The 19,026-nt window shown below is 41.6% G+C and overlaps 1 protein-coding gene across 3 annotated transcripts; it reads right to left on the bottom strand.

The window, feature by feature from the left end:
- Positions 1 to 3,757: 3,757 nt before the first annotated feature.
- On the bottom strand, positions 3,758 to 18,231 carry tmem65 (transmembrane protein 65). Of its 3 annotated transcripts, none has more exons than XR_004786795.2 (8): positions 17,653 to 18,228; positions 11,343 to 11,387; positions 11,114 to 11,181; positions 10,925 to 10,979; positions 8,657 to 8,699; positions 8,318 to 8,423; positions 7,776 to 7,972; positions 3,758 to 4,880 (listed from the first exon to the last, which is right to left on the bottom strand). XR_004786795.2 is itself a non-coding variant. In XM_035620518.2 (8 exons), the coding sequence occupies exons 1-8, from the start codon at positions 17,894 to 17,896 to the stop codon at positions 4,788 to 4,790; spliced, it is 843 nt and encodes a 280-aa protein (XP_035476411.2). In that variant the 5' UTR covers positions 17,897 to 18,231; the 3' UTR covers positions 3,758 to 4,787. The 3 variants fall into 3 exon arrangements, 2 of the variants coding, with proteins under 2 accessions (XP_035476411.2, XP_035476412.1); XM_035620518.2 differs by having other exon boundaries at positions 8,318 to 8,415; positions 17,653 to 18,231; XM_035620519.2 differs by lacking the exon at positions 3,758 to 4,880 and having other exon boundaries at positions 7,028 to 7,972.
- Between the last annotated feature and the right edge of the window lie 795 nt (positions 18,232 to 19,026).

Here is a 19,026-nt window from a genome sequence, read left to right as displayed (position 1 = left end):
CTGAGAGTATTTGTATATGTAGCGTTAGCATACTGAAGAGCGGCATGGAACTAAGGATCTTTGTTGTTGCAGCCATTGACACCACACGTACAGTAGATTGACCGGCTTGTTCTTAAAAGTTTGCCCCAGTATAAACAATCACAGTGGCTCACAGTGGGTGTGAACTGTGGACGTCTACATCTTACTTGATTTTATGTCTGTTTAGCTGGACAAAACAGAAAATCAAAGATATGGAAGGGAGGGTTTGATAGTGGGTCCTTTTTTTTTTTACATTCAGCATTTCATGCAAAGCACTTCTGAAGGTTTAAAAACAACAATTCAAAAAAAAAAGTAGTATTCAAGTATTCAGCTCTTATGCCATGTTCACACCGAATGCCAAGCGAATGTTCACGTCGCGTTACAGGATCGTTTGGGCTTATTCGAGCGAATAAAGACGACCCGCGAATATTCGTCAGCGCGTTGCGAAACCTATACCACCAGTTTTGTACAGAGTGTGTTAGCGTACACCTAAAAGTCCATGGTAGTGATAGAAACCGTTGCTACAGGTTCCTCGTTACTACTTAGCCGTAGTAATCGGAGTGATGTGGATTGTTGTAGTGGAGCCTGTGATAAGTGGGCAAAGATGTACACGGTTATGGATTTTGTAGTACTTGAACTATTTTTGTGAAGCTACAACTTTAGTATTGGGACAGTATACTACAGTTACAGTATTTTCATTCAGTCATTTAATTCCATGATTTCGCTATCGTGTCCAATAGTGCCTCCAAATCTACTTAAACAAAGTTAAATTTTTTTCCTTATTTTTAAGTATTATTAATTGTCATTTCTTTATGGTTTAACCAAATCTGTCTCACAAGACCACCAATTGAAAAACAGTTAAGAGAAAACTAAAACGGGGTCAATATTTACATTCTGACATTTTTTAAATAATTATCAAAGCTAAAATTCTAAGTTCTAAAACATGTAAAAATGTATAATAATGTGGGAAAATATCTGTCGGCATATGAATATCATTGATTAAACTTCAGACTCTAATAATGCACTCACAAGATAAATCTGCCCATTTAAACAAATATTTTTGACCATAAGTTTGCATGGCAAAAAAAAAAGAAAAAAGGAAATCAAGAAACTGTTAGTTCACTGTCCCTGTAAAATTGAGACTGATCCAAATAGAAGAATTGGTAATAAACATATCCTGAATTGTAACTAGTCTGGAATTTAGCAGTTTAGCACATTTTGTCCTACGTAGCCTTCGAACATCAAGCTTAACGTAAAGTGTTGTCAGGTGGTTCAATACACTCTGGCAGCCATGTTGGAGGTCCTTGGCTCTTGGACTGCAACAATTATAGCTTATTATTCCTAAATTTGCAATTTGGTCACCTCAAAATTCAAAAGGCCAAGTTTTATGTTGTTAGCTAGCTAACATGTTAGCTAAAAATCAAATAGCTTGAATTAACAATTTTGTTCACTAGCTACGAACAGCTGGTTGGAAAACCCCTAACTCAAGTTTGATATTTTCATAGTTTGTCCGCTAATTAGTTGTTGAAGTACATCGTGTGTAAATGTGTGTACTCCGGACACTAGCTAAAGTTCTCAAGTAGGAGCTAGAAAAGTACACGACAAATCTGATTCGTCAGATGTCGTCTGTTCATTTCATTATGTCGCTGATCAGCTTTTTTTTTTTAGATCCTTCCCAAACAAGCCTTTGAAGCCAGACCTCCATGATGGCGCCAGATGAGGCTCACGCGTACTTAACCAAACTGAAGATCCACTATTTGCTGTAACTATTAGCTACAGACTGTTACAACAGACCACAAGTAGGCTCCGCTGCTGTGTGCTAATATTCACGTGTAAGTGCAACAAATGTATAATAAACCTGTGATAGCTTGTAGGCTTATTACTAAATGTCAAATAGCCTGATGAGGCTGAAATATTGAACTTGTGTTAGCAGGTGATTAGCGTAACAAGCCGAAATACACAAAACTCCCCCCTGTTGCTACTTAGATACTAGTCACCACAAGTCAAATTATTTATATATATTTATTCAAATTGAGTATTACAATTCGTTTTAGTCGTCTTTCACCACGTCTTAACTGCCAAACGGTACTATTGAGCATATAAATGACCTATTAACAAAATGTATTTATAAGCATGTCCTTTTTTTATTTTTAAAGTTAAACAAAGATTTTTCTTCTTCTACTAGAACAACCTTTGTTTCCCTCTCAGTTGGTGCGACTGGACCAGATTATCACCTGAGCCATTTCCCTTCAGGGATCATTATTAACGTTTCATATTCTGTGTGACGGCAGTTTGACTCCCCTGTACGATGACTGAAGCCTGTCCTGTTTTATATATCCGCCCCCCCCCCGCGCTGTACATGTTCCAGAGCAGGTCTGAACGAATACAATCGTGTAGCTGATGCGTTGACGCGCGTGTGAAGCCGAATGTTTTTGAGCCTGCGATGACTCTGTAACCGTCGTGTGTTATCAGGGATCAGGGGTGATGCCAACACATACCGAGGTTTAGAAAAGTGACGTTAAAGAATCACATCTCGTAAGAGCCGGAAAATTGGTCCAATTATTATATGTATTACAGTGCGTCTGGTCAGAAAAATCATTATCAATGAAATAAAACAAAAATCACTTTTCCAGTCGTCGGTGTGTTGCGGCCATTTTGGTCCCTGAGCTGTAAGTACCAGCAGCTGTCTGTGTTACTGCCCTTTAATGTTTCAGCTATTTTTATTTGAGACAAGTTGCCAAATTTCCTACAACATTTGCCAAATGATGCTCTGGGTTTTGTTTTTTTTTGTATGATATTCTTACTTCAGGTGTAGTTTTCCCTCGTGCATTTAATAGATAAATATTAAATTATGATCTACTTCTCACGGTAGGAATCTCTTGCTTTTAGTCAAGTTTATCTAATTTTACGATTAAGGTCCTAGGTCAATAAATGCACCCTCTTCATTTTTAACATTATAAAATCCAGAATTCGTTAATAGAAGAGAAACATCCTGTTAAAACATAAACAATTATTCCTCTAAAAGAGGAGCCAATTAATCAGAGCCCGACTGATATGGGTTTTAAGGGGCGGATGCCGATATAACGATGTTAGAGGAAAAAGTTCCTAATGACAGAAATGTGATTGAGGATATTTTTTAAACTTAACCATAAACTTTAGTATTTATAAAAAGTAAAACACAAATACAACAAAATATATAGAACTTGAATTAAGGAATTAAAACTTTTTTTTTTAAAACATAAAAACAAAAACATCCAAATGATGAATCTGTCGGGCTCAACAATTAGCCTGAGCTTTTTTGCTGATTTCTGGGGCCTGTGTAATACAAATATTTGAGAGAAAGGAATTTAGAAAATGAGAACACTGATCAATATTCCTTTTTGTTTCACTCCATCTTTCTTCCTTTAAGCGGCGCATGAATGTAAAATATTTCAGCTGGCGAATCGTAAATCTACGAGGACGGTGAGCGTTTTGTCACATTTCAGGAATATTTGTTTGTACATTTTCAATTATTTTTTGCATGAAAAAATTAACCAGATAATCACATTTCTAAGCATTTAAGAGGAAAACGTTGATAATTGAATCACCCAGCAGGTGTCTCTCTCACACACACAACACAACACAACACACACACACACACACACACACACACACACACACACACACACACACACACACACACACACACACACACACACACACACACACACACACACACACACACACACACACACACACACACACACACACACACACACACACACACACACACACACACACACACACACACACACACACACAGTCTGTGGCGTTCCAGGTAATGGAGCCTGTTATTTTTTTTTAATGACTGTTTCTTCACCTCTGGCTCATGTACATTTTGTTTCATTTTCAGATCCTGAAAACTAACTGTCTCCTATTTTCTATGTAAACCGGCTGTTTTGGCTCAATAATAAAGTCGTAGAATACGAAGTGCATCTCACGAGGACACGAGTGGTTTGCTCTTTCTTACCATTCCAACACGCCAAGGATATGTACGTTTTAATCATGTAGTAGGAGATATTAAGTTTGAGAGATCAGAGGATTGGTAACAGACTTTAAAAAAGTTACTCCGACCTTAAGATCTGATTGTCCAAAATAAAAACTTGAAACTAAATACGACAAAACATGCATGGACGGATTTAAACCAAACTTTGTGATAATATTACTCCACATAAGATACATAAATATATATATACACAAACATATATATATATAGAACTCCACATTTACTTTTGGAGCCGATTGGTAAAAGGTCAATAGAAATATGGTCTGAAATTTTTAAAAAATTAAACCACATCTCTGCAAATAGACTTAATGATTAAAAAACAATTGGTCCCCGTTATATGTCATGAAGCGACATCTTACATATTAAACTAATTTATGTTTCTAGGTATTTATGCATCTTATGCGACTATAGATACGACCGATTAAACTATTGGGACTCGATCCACAGATTATTTAATATATCAATCACTAGTCATCTTACGTTGTATAATGAAAATATAGAAAGATAAAATATGTATTTTCCCAACAGAACATACATGTTTCCATCAGGAAGGTGTAGAAAACGTATTACTTTTGAAATTGTTTGAAATTCTGAAAATCATATCAGCCATAAAATATCCTTAACACTTCTAAAACTTAGTTTCAAAATATTCTGTACAATATTAAATATCTATATTAATTAAGCAACAGTGAAAGAAAGTCAGGGCTGCGTTCGTTCCAGTGACTCACTCTCTGACCTGACAGCCGCTCGGACTTCCTCGTTCCCCGCTGCCTTGCTCGAGGGCACGTCGGCTCCCGACACCGATCAACAGCATCACCTGCAGAGCCAGAGGTTAGTACTCCAAAAAAAATTTATTTTTCATATTTTAAACACGCATTACACACTTTGTTAAATAAATCACTGTTTTTGTCACATACATGTAGAAGTATCAGTGTTGCTGCAGACCCGTCCACAAGATGGCAGCCCAGCGCAGCAATTCCTTTTTAATAACTCACAAACTGTGATCATATGATTCAAACCATACCTTTTTTCCCCCACTTCAGATGATGAAGTTATACAAAATATAACATATCATCTCTGACGAGCAGAGGAAAATCAAAACTCAACAAACATGAGAGGATACAGAATCGAATAAATCCAGGTTGTGACATTATTTATAATCATCTAATTATTAGTTTCTCCTCACCCTCCGAGTCCAAACCTTCATTAAAATAATTGTGCACACAGATTCCAAAATCTGAATCCGTTAAAATCACCGCAGGATTTAAAAAAAAACATCAAAAACAATTTCCCAAAGAGTTTTGGCAATTTTTCAAACGTTTTCCAAGACTTGAAAATAATTCAACTGTCACAATTCAACATTTTCTAACCAGTGTAGGTGGATGAACAAAATTAATGTGTGCTTACTTAAAATCAAAACAAAGGTTATGACATCATTAGAGAGGATTAATGCATCGGTTGTGTACAAAACGACTCCCGGTCGCTCGCTCGCTCGCTCACTTGTTGCTTTTCTTTCCCACGAGCTACATGAATATTTATAGAACTTTTACTGTAAAGAACAGATTTAATTTTTGTAGATCCGTGTTTTTGATGAACATGTTTTTGATGGCTTAAAACAGCAGGTCATATTTCCCCATGTGGCCTCGGAGTATGTCGACGCATTCATCGGCTGTTCAATAACGAATACATTTTTGTGCGATATCACGATATAAGTCACTCTTTTCCGAAACAGGAAGCAGAAAAACAACAAATGTTTCTGCCACTTCGGAATCATTGTTGTGCGTCATTTAAACGGACGAGTGTCACACCGCTGATACCTGTGCATCTATCAAAGCGGCGGGGGGACGGAGAGAGTTTCAGTTAACGGTAATCGATCAAGATCAAGTCAATTAAACAATGTAGCTTCTACAACATGAAGATTTCTCTTGTTGGAAATTTCTGGGTTCTGACTTCATCTCTATGAAGTTGAGTAATTCTGAACTAAAAAAGTTTTCTGACATTTTGAAGTAGAACTGCAACAGTTAATAAATTAGTAATCGACTACTTAATTAATCTTCAACTATTTTTGATAATCGATAAATCGGTTTAAAAAAAAGGCAGAATTCTCTGATTTCAGCTTCTTAAATGTGAATATGTTCATCTTTGGTGTGTGGACAAAACAAAACATCATCTTGAGGTTTTGGGGAAAACACAATCAACAATTATATGGAACAAACAACTAATAACCAACGGATTAATCGAAAATGAAAATAATTTGTTAGCTGCAGCTCTATTTAAAAAAAAAAAATTCAATGTATAGAATTAATTAAAACTATGAGCAGATTAGTTTGCGGCAGCGGGTTTGAACTCGACGGGAGAAAATGAATGCAGCAGACGAATCTCAACCATCTGGAGACTCAAACTCTAATTTGACAAAAGTCTGGATGCGAATCAAGAGTCTGTGAGAGAAAGGAGAGAAAACAAAAAGAAACAGAAAGACGTTGGAAAGCAAACAAAAAAAAAACATTTAAGTGACGAGGCCAAAACTGAAAATAGCAGTTTTCCAAAAACCATCTGGAGCAGAAACAGATCGTGGAAAAACATGTTGAGGTTTAAAGATGCAGTTAAACTCAAAATATAAGTTTTTTTGACCCAAAAATGTTACCAATAGTGTTTTGGAGCTGACGTCTTCAAATGTATATAAAATATGTGCTGGTGAAAAAACAAAAACAGAACAGACGATCAAACATAATTCTTGAATTCAAAAAAAAAAAAATCATCATCATCAAATAAAAACAATCAAACCATGAAATAGTGTTTCAACTGTCGACAACCAAAGACTGTGAATAAAGATGGACGACGTGACAGCCGGTCCAAAGTGAAGCCAAATCCTCCTGATCGCCCCCTGGTGTCTGGCTGCAGTACAGGTCATAAGCCCCGCCCCCTCCATGTCATGTGAGGGCGTTCTTATCCCAATAATGTTTGTTCACGTGTTCATGTTTCTGATCACTTTGATTTTCATTAGTTATTTGATGATATAAAAAACGGCGGCTGAGGCATCATGATTGACAGCTGACACTGACTCATGATTGGTCAAGAGTGAGTGTGTGGGCGTGGCCTTGATACCAGGGCTACACTCCCCGATTACTATACTGCTGCACAGACTCTGACTCCACATGGCGGCGCCTGAATCTGAGAGACATTTACGGGTGAAGACGCGTCGTCCATCTTTATTTCACAGTCTGCGGTTCTTGTATCTAGAGTTTGTGTTTCTCCCGTCAGGAAGAGAAACTACCTCCTGTCTCACCTGGAACTTTTCTTGACAGTGAAACTGCTGCAGTGATTTATATTTATATATATTTTGATTTATGTCTCACACCTTTGTGGGGAAAAGAAAGAGACGACTTCTGAATTGTTGTTGCTGACGTTCTGTAAAGTCGTGGACTGAGACAGATGAACACGTCTCGTCCTCGGAGCCGCTCGGGCGACATCGCCGCAGAAACGATCGAATCCCATTGATCGTCTCTTTGTCTGTCGACAACGGAAATCAATGAAGAAGGGGATCGATGAAAAGAAGTCGGAGCCATGTCGCTTCTCCCTCATCACAAATGGATTAAGGTGGGAGTGAGACCTCCTCACATTAACAGACGAAAAAACAAACTAAATATTCATCCTCAGATAATTGTGTGCGAGTCGCCTGAGCAGGAACAGAGAAACATCAAACTGTAAATACTTTTTGTCTCTTCTTCTTCAAGTTGACATCAGCGGGGGGTTTTTCCAGTTCGTAGGCGGTGACGCCGGAGTGAAGACTTGTTAGGACGAGTGTTGGGACGCCGTGTCGCGGCAGGGCTTCGCCTCCTTCTCGTCGTCCAGGAAGAACAGTGGGAACATTCCCAGAATGCAGCCGATGGTCACGCCGATGGCTTTGCCCTGCGCGGAGGTAAAAAAGAAAACACGTTCACCTGGCGTTTTGACGGTGGCGAAGCGAAGACTGATACAAGTCCTGGATGAGACGACACGGATACAGTTTGTTAGTAGAAGCTGCTGCTTCGTCTCATGGATCTTTCTCCATACTTTAGCATTTTTCTGGGAAGATACTTATTTGGATTCTCCTCGTCTTTCTGCAGAAAACCGACCTTCTTCTTCTTCTGGTTTTTATTTTGTCTAATGCCTGCGGGGCGTTTGTTCCATCTCTCTCTCTTCCCTCATTTGCTTTCATGTCTTTGCTGTTGGTTGTGAAAGGTATGAAGCCGAACTGAAAGAACCCAGTCTCACCATGTGAGAGCTGACTCTGGTCTGCCACATGTCCGCCTGCTTGGGCGTCATATCGGGAACCTGCATCCCCAGTTTGGTCGCCAGGGCCTCCACGTAACCTGCAAGACTACACACACACACACACACACACACACACACACACACACACACACACACACACACACACACACACACACACACACACACACACACACACACACACACACACACACACACACACACACACACACACACACACACACACACACACACACACACACACACACACACACTCTTATTGACAGCGACCACACGTTTACCTCGAATTAAACCAGTCTGGATGTTCGGAGAGCTTCTTACCCGAGACCGGCCAGATCTGACACCAGGTTCCCCAGAGCGGCGGCTGCACGAACACAGAGGAAGAAAACACTGATTGATCTCTTGATTTCTGAAAATTACAGCTCAGACATGAACGTGGTGAAGTTTTAAGAACTTTTTAAGAAGGTCTGAGTAGCTTGTGGCTAAAATCCGGCCGAATGTTACGGTGTGTTCCCAGCTGTACTCAAGGTTAAGACACATTTGTCTAAGAAAGTTCCAATCCTCTCATCAGCCATTTTGAGCCTTTGACCTCCGGGAGGCGCTATAGAGTCCAACTAGCAAGTAAAACTGTTTTTAAAAGTTTAGTCCAAGTGTAAGTTGTCTAAACACACAGACGTGATGAGAACCCTGTGAACGTGTCCGTTTGATCAACTGCTCGTTGTTTTCATGACTCTGTCATCGCTGCCTGTTCTTTTAAGAAATGTCTTGTTCTTAGTGCTGTTGCTCATTCGCTGGTGAGCCAAAGACAATTTCCCACTTCGGTGGACAATAAAGTTCTATTCTGTACTAAAACTAAAACAATCTCCGTCCACAACACCGTGTAAGCTCCGTACGAGACTCCGAGTCTGCGTTGTTGTTCCAGCGAGCCTCTATTTGAGGGAAAGTCGCCCACACGAGAGGTGAATACACCTCCAGCGCCAAGTGGCCCACATACAGTACGACTCCCTGAAAGAGTCCACACAAAAGAGCAGAGCAGCGAAACACAAGACGAGAGCGAGGGCGTGAGAGTTTCTTCAGATCAAAGAGCAGAGAGCTGGAGAAGAGTCAGCGTCTTTCTCTCTTCTACAATCCCACTTAGCACTCGGCAGCTCGGAGTGATCCGTGCTGTGGGTTTGGTTTCCACTGATCGGTGTGTTTACAGTCCCAGCAGGACCGGGGTCTGGTCTGACCGGGTTCTGCCCGTTCTCCCCGTAGACTTGAGCAGCAGTACCTCTGCCTCCGGTACAGGAGGTGGCGCTCTGCCAACGTACAACTGGTCAGAATAAGACTTTTTCTTCCGGTTGACTTTTGTCAAAATCACAGCAACTTGGTAAGCGGAGGAGAACATGGGCGACTTGTCAGCGCTGTTCATTTTGGTACATTCTCTCTACGCTTCAGTAACGTTAAGTTGCCGTGAAGCTTCGTGTTGTTGCGGTTGTTTTTTGGCACCGTTGCTTCCTGCGAGTGGGGGAGGGGCAGTTATGACCACGTAACCCCAGTTTACCACCAGTTAAGGTGTACACATGCGCTAATCCCCCGGTTATAGAAGGAGTTATCTAGGTCTGTTAACCGGGGTCAGGTGTATACATGGCGTCTGAGAAACCCGGGTGTCGACTTTACCTGAATATCATCAGGATTCTAAACTGTTTGGTAAAAAGTATGCACTTGTTCATGATCATTAAAACTGAAGCTACGGATGCGTTTGTTCTGCCTTCAGAGGATCTGCGGAGTCATGAAACAGGGACGGTGCTTGAAGCCGAAAGCAGAGAGACAACGAGATTCTCCTGCGGGAGCTGAAACTCCAGATGGACGAATTCAGCCCGAGTTTCACTTCACAGGAATAAAACAAACAAACGATTGGCGAGAGGAGCGACGGCGAGAACGACAGCGAGGAGCTGGAACGACCCCCCCCCTCAAATAAAAACAAAGTAAAGAGGAATCAGTGAACGTCTGTGCAGGCTGGAGGAGGATGAGGATGATGATGATGGAGGAGGAACAAGGGCGTCAGAGCAGAAGTCATTGATCTAGAGCCCAAAAGCTTCAGCCTCTGAATTGCACTTGCAGAAGGAATTGGGAGCCAGGTTTCCATGGAAACGGAATAATGAGGTGGTGAAGTGATGGAGAAGGCGGCCGTGGGTTTTCACCACAGAGCGACAACAGAGACGGAGAGCGGCAGGCGTGATGATGACATCAGGATGTTCCAATAAACTACAACGAGATCCAGTTACTTTTTATACGAGTCATAAAAAAGTCTGGATGAAAACAATAAAAACCCAGAATGAGGTCATGAAGTGCGTCCACTGGTCCGGAGAGGAGATTATTATTATTATTATTATTATTATTATTATTATTATATTCTTTTAATAACGATGACCCCGTCACCTCTTTCAGAAATAGAGGAGGAACATTTTGTCTCTGGACGAGAAGCGAGAACTGATAATAACTAATAAATTCACAGGTTTTATTTTAAATGAGAGGGTTAAGAATCTGTAATGGTTTTATTTGTTGGGATTATTATTATTACTCCGGGTTCTCACTCTGTGTTCTTACCTGCCATGGTGGAGATCCCCAGCGTGACTCCGATAGACAGTTCAATCTGAGTTCCCTGGAGAACAGAAGAGAACAAAGGCGGAACATTAAGAAGAACAAACGGACAGAAGGAAACTAGATCTGTGAAGACTTAAACATCTGCTCAGATTTCACATTTATCTGTGGCGTTAAATGAATAACGTCACTCACGGCTGCAATCATGATGGCGTTGTCAAGGAAACCAAATCCGACAAAGGGGAGGGCGTTGTGGAACAAGACTGCAAACAAGCAGAAACGAGGATTAATACACAAAAACTTTAGATAAATCTTCCAACATTTCAACAAGACGTCATCACATCGTCAACCATGATCTACTGAAGACAATAACTTTAATTTAGTTTTCAATTTGACGTGTGTGTGTCAGATGTGAATCTCTCACCGTATCTGATCTGCGCTGGCGTGAGCGGCGTCGACTCTACGGTCTCTGAGAAGAAGAAGAAGAAGAAACATCAGAGAACTTCACAAGTTGTTTGCAGCGAATCACAGTCGCCTCCAGTGTTCGACAGCCTGCGAAGAGTCGTCGCTCCGCAAAAAACTTCAGCTTCTCCTCCGCTAATGAAGGACGAGTCTCGAGGCAACGACGTGCCGGAGTCGACTCCGGGTTCAGAACCTTTGATCCCACGTTTCTTCACATCATCGGTTCAATTAAGGGAAAAGGAGAACGTCCTCAGTCAAGCTCAGACACAAAATCCTTAAATTCAATTCAATCCCTCCCCAAAAAAATTGAAATACATTTTTCTTGCGTGGATACAGCGCGATTGACAGCTGGCACCGTCCAATCGGTCCAATGGTTGCAGGTGTAGCTGCACGAGCTCTCAGTCAGGTCACGCCCACAATTCTACGCCTGGTTCCAAAAAGAACCTCCAGTCAAAATGCCAAACTCACGGCAGCTCACCAACCGAGTCCTCATGGCGTCATTAAAAATGATTGTCAAAATTGTTTTGGTACTTGTCATGCAAACCATAACTTTAAGATAATAAGGCACAAGGTGTTTCAATGCTCAATTCAGATTCATACCAGATAAAATGTTTTGTTTCTATCTGATGGAACTCACTGAATTTAAATGAGGACGTCATACATTAAAAATAAGTTGTTCTACTAATGTGCTGATCATACGTACAGTAAGGAACAGTGGGTCTGCCTCACTTTACACAAGCTCCCTGGAATGTCTTCATTCAAAGGTTTCACAAGTTAATATAATATTGAATATATCTATCATGTATTCATTTGTTGAGTGTTCAACCTCTGCGGTTTAAACCACAACTACACATCAGTGATATTTCAGCTGCTGGAACTTTGACCTCGGTGAATCATGACTTGCAAATTTCCTTGTGCGGACAGAAAACCATTAATTCTAAGTTTCCACATCAGCATTAATATTCAGTGCTATTATAAAGTTGAAGCAGAACGACCTCTCGCAGCGGCGCAGGTCCGGTAACAACAGGCTGTTAAAGGTCGAACATTTATCAAAAACACTGCGACAGTCGACGGTCGGCTCTTGAATCTTCATCTGAGGAAACTGGGCCGAGGACGAGATGAAACACACATCACCGTTTCTCTAATGTTGGTCATGAACAAACAGAGACGACTGTTCAAGTACCTCCACTGGAGGGAAGTTGATGAGTTTGTGTCAGTGCCACAGATCTAATGAGGCAAAGAACAAGAGAGAAGGGTTTCGCCTGAACGGTCGATAGAAAGTGTCGCGCAGGGAGAAGCTGCGTCCACACAAATATGTTTTTCATTTAAGCACTTTGGAAAGAAAAATATCTCCGTCCAGACTGATGGTGCGTTCACACCAAACGCGACGCAAGTTTTTTGCGCGATGAGATCACGTACAAAGTCAAGGCAAAGACGGGCGGCAGGGACAACGCAAAGACGCGAAATTTGCGTGATTTGCTTCACTCTATTTGCTTGACGCGTTGTCGCGAAAGCCGGTGAGTGTCGAGATCCTCCTGACGTCCCTGACGTCCCTGACGTCGGACGCCCTGACGCCTTTTGACTCGAGTTGCTCTTTGTGTCGTGACCGGGGGCGACTTGGCAGGAAGTGAGCGAGGAAGTCAGACGCTAGCTTTAGCCCCAGTTAGCACAACCTGCTTTGGTTCCTACAAACTCCCTAAGCGTCATCTGTCTGAATTATGAGCTCATGACTGATTTCGATTTTTGGGGGAATACAAATACAAATACAACCATATAAATAAGAGTTGAATTGATAAAATAAACATTTATTTTACCTGAAATGTAAAAACATAAATGCACATTTAAAGGCTCATATCTGTTGCCCGTTAATATCTGTCGGGCTCTAGTAATTTTGTTGGCAAAAATTGTTTCTTTAAATGATGTCGGGCATTTGAAGAAAGGATTCTTGCATTTCCTGGGAAATCAGAGAAAATGCCCCCCAAAAATACGTGCAATGTAATAAAAATAGTTCCTGACTGGATCGGGGTTTCATTTCATGTCTGGTGCTCGACCTGCAGCGAGGCTCCTGTCGACCGTCTCATCTTGTGCCACTGAAGACATCCGGCCCCACTGTGGGAATAACCCACTTCCACCACTCTGTGGTGTTTTTGTACCGCGGCGCGAGTACAAACACTCCGACTCCTGGGACTGAGGCGTTTCCAGAAATAGGTTCCGGCTGACGCGGACAAATAAATTAAAATGTCGACGACACACGAAACTGTCGGCAGCAGATTGGGAGCCCAGATTAGTGGAGCGTTGTGGATTGTCAGTGTTTGGACAGTGTGTGACACAGCTCGTGTGTCGGTGAGGTTAAATCAAAATTCATACGTAGTGTGTTTGTGTATAGAAGATGTCAACAGATGACACACCATCTGTTGACGTCAGGCGGATTATCAGAGCGGAACTGTTTCCTGCAACACACGACAGACGCTCAGCAGCAGGTCCGAGTCGAAAGCTTCACCGCCACTACAGGAAATTGATCCTAGATAAATAATAAATCTTAGCTAATGCAGATATTTTTCTAAGGCAAGGACTTAAAGCTACAGTGTGTAATATTTAGAAGAACTTATCAACAGAAATTTTCTATATTGTCCATAACTCAGTGTTCATATATGAGTTAAATATAGTTCCATGAGGTCCCGACCTCCGTGTGAGTCTCCATTTCAGACGCTGCTGGAAACCGGAAAATTGAATGAGCGGTGCACCACCACAAAGTGTCCCCTGTCGGTCGCTCAGTTTGTCTGTCTGTACAGTTAGTCTACATCTGTCCTTTGACATTTCAAAAATTGATTTTCATTTAAACGATCAACACATTAAAATCCAGAGATCAAACATTTATTACATTAATTTTTACAGGATGTTCATGATTACCTGATTATGCTACAATAAAAAAATGTAATAAAACTTTTAATACCATCAAGTTGGATCAACATCAACAGGTCATTCCTTCACATTATCAAACCCTCATGTGGATTAATAAATAACTGTCACGTCCGGCTGCGACACTTTTGATGAAACCTCCTCACATCTAATCAGTTTTCACACTCGACTCGTCCGGAGTCGAGTGTGATGACACCCAAATATGACTCAGATTAAAATCCATCACTGCTGAGAGTTGTGCTCCGCACACAAGTCGCCCGCGGTGATGAATTATGCAGCGATGGAGAATATATCATGATGCTCTAATATTGGTTTTATATCCCACATACATCTCGGCCTTTTCCCAGCAAACTGACACGAGCGATGAAATGTGTGTGAACATTAAACCCATATTTGATAAATGGAAAAATACTCATTCATTCCATATTTATCATTAAAGAGAGACGATGTGAAATCTGCTCCACAGTTGAGGATCATAATAATAATAATAATAATGATAAATTTCATTTATAGAGCACTTTTCATTGCTAAAAGCAATCAGTAGCATATTGGCAGAATCTCACAACTATGTTTTCATCTATCTGCAGCCTCCCAAAAATCTTTCTGAATGTCAGAACCTGCGACTTTAAACCCAAACAAAACAGAAGAGAAGAGAGAAGTGTCCTCGTCCCGCTAATTACCCCCCCGAGGCTTTGCAACGTTTCTCTGAATTCATTTCAGGAGTCTTGATATTTGTCGCTGGCTGGAAACATTCAGAGACGCACGACGGACACGAAAAAAGATAAATCAACTCCTCATCCTGGTCACAGATGATTATTAAATCTGCACAGAGCGTGAGAATAAAAACCTTTAGGACCGAGAAGGATTCTGCACGTTAGTAGCCCGCCTCTCGGCCGGTGATGAACGGTAAAACTGATGTTATTTTTATAGACCTGCAGCCATTTTATAACCGTGACGTTTGACCAGTTCAGCAGAACTAAAAACATACAAACACTGATTCATGCATCCGACGAAAGGTGGGTTTGGTTTTTTAGGTACGTTCCAATATTCAAAAAATATTACTTTTCAAATGAAAAACAGGTTTGTGATAAAGGTGGAAAAAAAGCCGGGTGTGATTTTGAGAGTAAAGGTCTGAAGTGCAGAGTTCCAACCCCTCGTTCACTACGAGAGGTTGATTATAAGCTACAGTGAAGATCTTCTCTCGATCGGCTCGTCCTCACTCAACAGAAGGAGAGACTTTCCCTTTTTTACGCAAATGTTTTCGTGACGCGTTACTCGCTTGGCCGCGGGATCATTTATATCCAGTCGCACAACCTCGTCCGTTCTCTATTGGACTCGGACTTCAGGAGGATCTCAGCGCTCACTGGCTCAAGTTCAAATACCTCAACTCGAGCGAGTGAAGCGAATTTCGCATCTTCACGCAAACATAAGAGCGATGTAGGAAACATTGAGGTCGAAATGATGCTGAAAGAATCTCGTCCAGAATCTTTAGAAAGCTAAATATGAACCGTCTCCTGTCCTGTCAAATGTTATATAAAATATAAAAATATAAATATATAAATATATAAATATATATATATATATATGTATAAGACGTGTCCGCGTCAACTCATCCTCCGCTCAACACACCCGTCTTTGGGAAAACGCCTCAAAATCAAAGTCTCCTCGTCCGGCTGCTGATTATTATTATTATTTCAGATGTTTTATGTTTCGGATCAGATTTTACACACAGTTTTCAAAACCTGCAACCAAGTAGGGACACATTCCAATACACAAAAAACCCTCTTGCTCAACCGTGTCTCTGTGGAGAGATGTTTGTCTTGGGTGTGGACGCACAGATTAAAAACCAGTCTCGGAACTAAATATTCTCTCGCAGACAACGGAACTGTCACTTTGCTGGAAACTACGGACGAGGAGCTTTCGGAGGAGCTGCTCCGAGGGCCACGACACAAACTCTTTGCCTCAGTTTTGTGTCTCTGCGACATTTCTGCATTATCTGACCTGAAGGGGGGGGGTACTGCAGAGACGAGGAGGACAGTGAATGCACCATTAAGACTACTACAGGACGCAGAGGAGCCGGAGAGAGACGACTCCAGGTGCTGTGGATTGAGACGCCTCAAGTATTTACAGACTTTTAAATCTTTAAAAAGTCCAGAATTTAAAATGAAAAGTCTAAAATGATCAAAAAACAGCTCAGAGAGTTTCCCCCCAGACACTCGAGGAGGAGATTACTCAGATCCTGATTCATCAGCTGGTTGAGTCACTCACAGGGTTTCTGTTTGCACCACGTGGAAACAGAAATAAACTCACAAGAGGAACGAATCGATCGCGCGCGCGCACACACACACACACACACACACACACACACACACACACACACACACACACACACACACACACACACACACACACACACACACACTGCAGAAAAATGCACACATGAAAAATAAACAAGTGAACGATTCAGCCGGCGCTGTGTTTACAGCTCAGCGCCAGTGTGGATTATTTATTTTGACTAAAAGGAGAGAAATCATTGAAGTCAGACATTTAACAGTAATGTTTAAGCCAAATCGTGAATCCATGGACAAACAGAAAGAATAACTAGAACCACGACAAGAGGTCGTGTTAACGAAAAATAGTGCGAACAAATAACGCAAGGATGCGAAATTCGTAACGTGTAACGCGACGCCGCGAAAGCCGATTTTAGTTTGAAAGATTGTTTATTGTTGAGGGCTCAAACCCGCATCCTCGGCTATGGGAAGACGGACGCGCTAACAACGGGGCCGAAAACCTCCTGAGTCGTAGCGTTTGTCGCTAGCACGTCTCTTAAGATGTGATGTTAAAATGCTTTTTTGTTTCGGCGCACACAGAACCGACAGCTAGCACTTTTCCGTGAGGAACTATTCGCTGAATTTTTACAAAAAAAGTGTGTATCGGATTTAAAATCGCTTACTGCCCCTTTAAATCTGGGGTCAAAGACGCCATGTGTCACTAATCGTTCTGACGATGAATCAAATTTAAACCGAGGAATTTACTGGTTGCAGAAACCGAAAATGTTTTGGGTTTTTTTGACAATGTTGTTGCAGTTCCAACTGTGGCCACTCGACGCCACCCGACAGACGGCACCTTTAATACACATCAAGCTAACTTAAAGAAGGTTAGTTAGCGAACACCAGGTCCGGTGATTCTCACTGACCCGCTTCATTGGTTCTGGTGTGGACACTTCGACGAAACTTTATCAGCACGTGTGTGTGACATCAGCTGAGCATCGAATATCGGGCGGGTAGATATCGGCCTGCGCAGGTGTCACCCGCCGGCGGCTGTGACCTTTGACCCCCGGGGGTCGTTCTCACCTTGGGCGATGGCGATGGACTCGAAGCTCTGCAGCTCCCGCAGCAGACACGTGCGCTCGTTGGGCTGCAGGCGGTAGATGAACTCCTTGGCTCTCTTCGGCGAGTTGAGCGGCTCCTTCGGCTCGTTCCTCCCGTGCGTGCCCATCCGGCGGCGGCTCGGCCCCGGCGAGTGTCGCGCTATCGGCGCCGGCGGCAGCTGGAGCAGGGCCGGTCGCGCGGCTCTCCGGAGACACAGCTTCAGCATCGCTTCACCAAACTCAACGAGACGACGACCGCCCGCTCCGACACGGTGAACTCGGTTCTTCTTGGCGGTTGTCCGAGCGCAAGTTGCGCCTCTCGCTGGGTCCCGGTGCCCCGCTAGCGAGACTCCTCCCCGGTGGCGGGGAAGAGACCGACGGCCACCGCTGCTTTAGGTCCGAAAGTGGGGTTAAGTTCTTCTGCCGACCCGGTGGACACGTGTTGTGTTGGAGCCGCCCGCCTCATGACCCGCTGGCACCCGAAGTTCGAGCGAAGGAGCCGAGGAAGACGCGAACCGGAGCGCGGTCAAGCTAGCTGCGCTTTATGTAGCTAGCACTTCCGGCGGTGGTTTTTCAAAACAATACCTTCTGCTTCCGGTCTTGACCTTTCATACAGATTTTCACATGGAAAAAAAATGAGGGTAGCTTTTATTTTCCTTTTCTTTTATTACAACTATATTTCATCGAACTTTTTCCAGGGAATAATTCAATTCACGGATCTTGATGAAGACAGCGGACCGATTCTACGAGTGTGTGAGATTTGATTGTCTACTGAGCAACATTCTAGTGCAGCTTTTATTTTCCTTTTCTTTTATTACAACTTTATTTCATCGAACTTTGCAAATATTCATAAAAATGTATTATTTCAATGTTTTATATATACACTGTAAATATTATGTTTAAATGATTATCGCTATTTTTGATGAGTCATGTTTATTTTTGTTTTTTTAAACTTATTTATTAGTTTTTTAACTCCTGTTTCTTAATATAATCTTATTCTAAATAATCTTTTTAAGGAAAAAAAAGTGATTATAAAATATGATATTTCACTCAACCTCTTTGTTTTTAAGCTGTTAGAAAAAATAAGGAAAAGTGTTAAAACAGTCTGTTGTGTAGGCAGATGTGGCTGAACTTTGAAAAATATTTCATGTCATATATTTTCATTTCGCATTGATAATGCTGTTTATTTCTCAATCGATTGATTAACTTGTTCAGTTTGTTAATCTTCAAAAAATAAAATAAGAAATATAAGAAATTCCATGAGCCCAATGTTTAAGAAGCTGTAGTTATTAAATATCTAAAACAATTATGATTATAACGAATAATAAAATATTTTTTCATTTTACTGTCTAATAAC

Source organism: Scophthalmus maximus, chromosome 22 (genome assembly GCF_022379125.1).
Source record: "Scophthalmus maximus strain ysfricsl-2021 chromosome 22, ASM2237912v1, whole genome shotgun sequence".
In the NCBI taxonomy this organism is placed as follows: Eukaryota; Metazoa; Chordata; class Actinopteri; order Pleuronectiformes; family Scophthalmidae; genus Scophthalmus; species Scophthalmus maximus.
This window is presented reverse-complemented; position numbering and strand designations above follow the sequence as displayed.

Bases quoted from the DNA above. Each gene is read 5' to 3' on its own strand.
- tmem65 (XM_035620518.2), bottom strand. From the start codon at position 17,896: ATGCTGAAGCTGTGTCTCCGGAGAGCCGCGCGACCGGCCCTGCTCCAG. The intron at 10,980-11,113 runs GTGAGTGACGTT...TCTGTTCTCCAG, and splicing joins ACGCCATCATGATTGCAGCC to GGAACTCAGATTGAACTGTC. The intron at 8,700-10,924 runs GTAAGAACACAG...GTGTTCGTGCAG, and splicing joins GGGGATCTCCACCATGGCAG to CCGCCGCTCTGGGGAACCTG.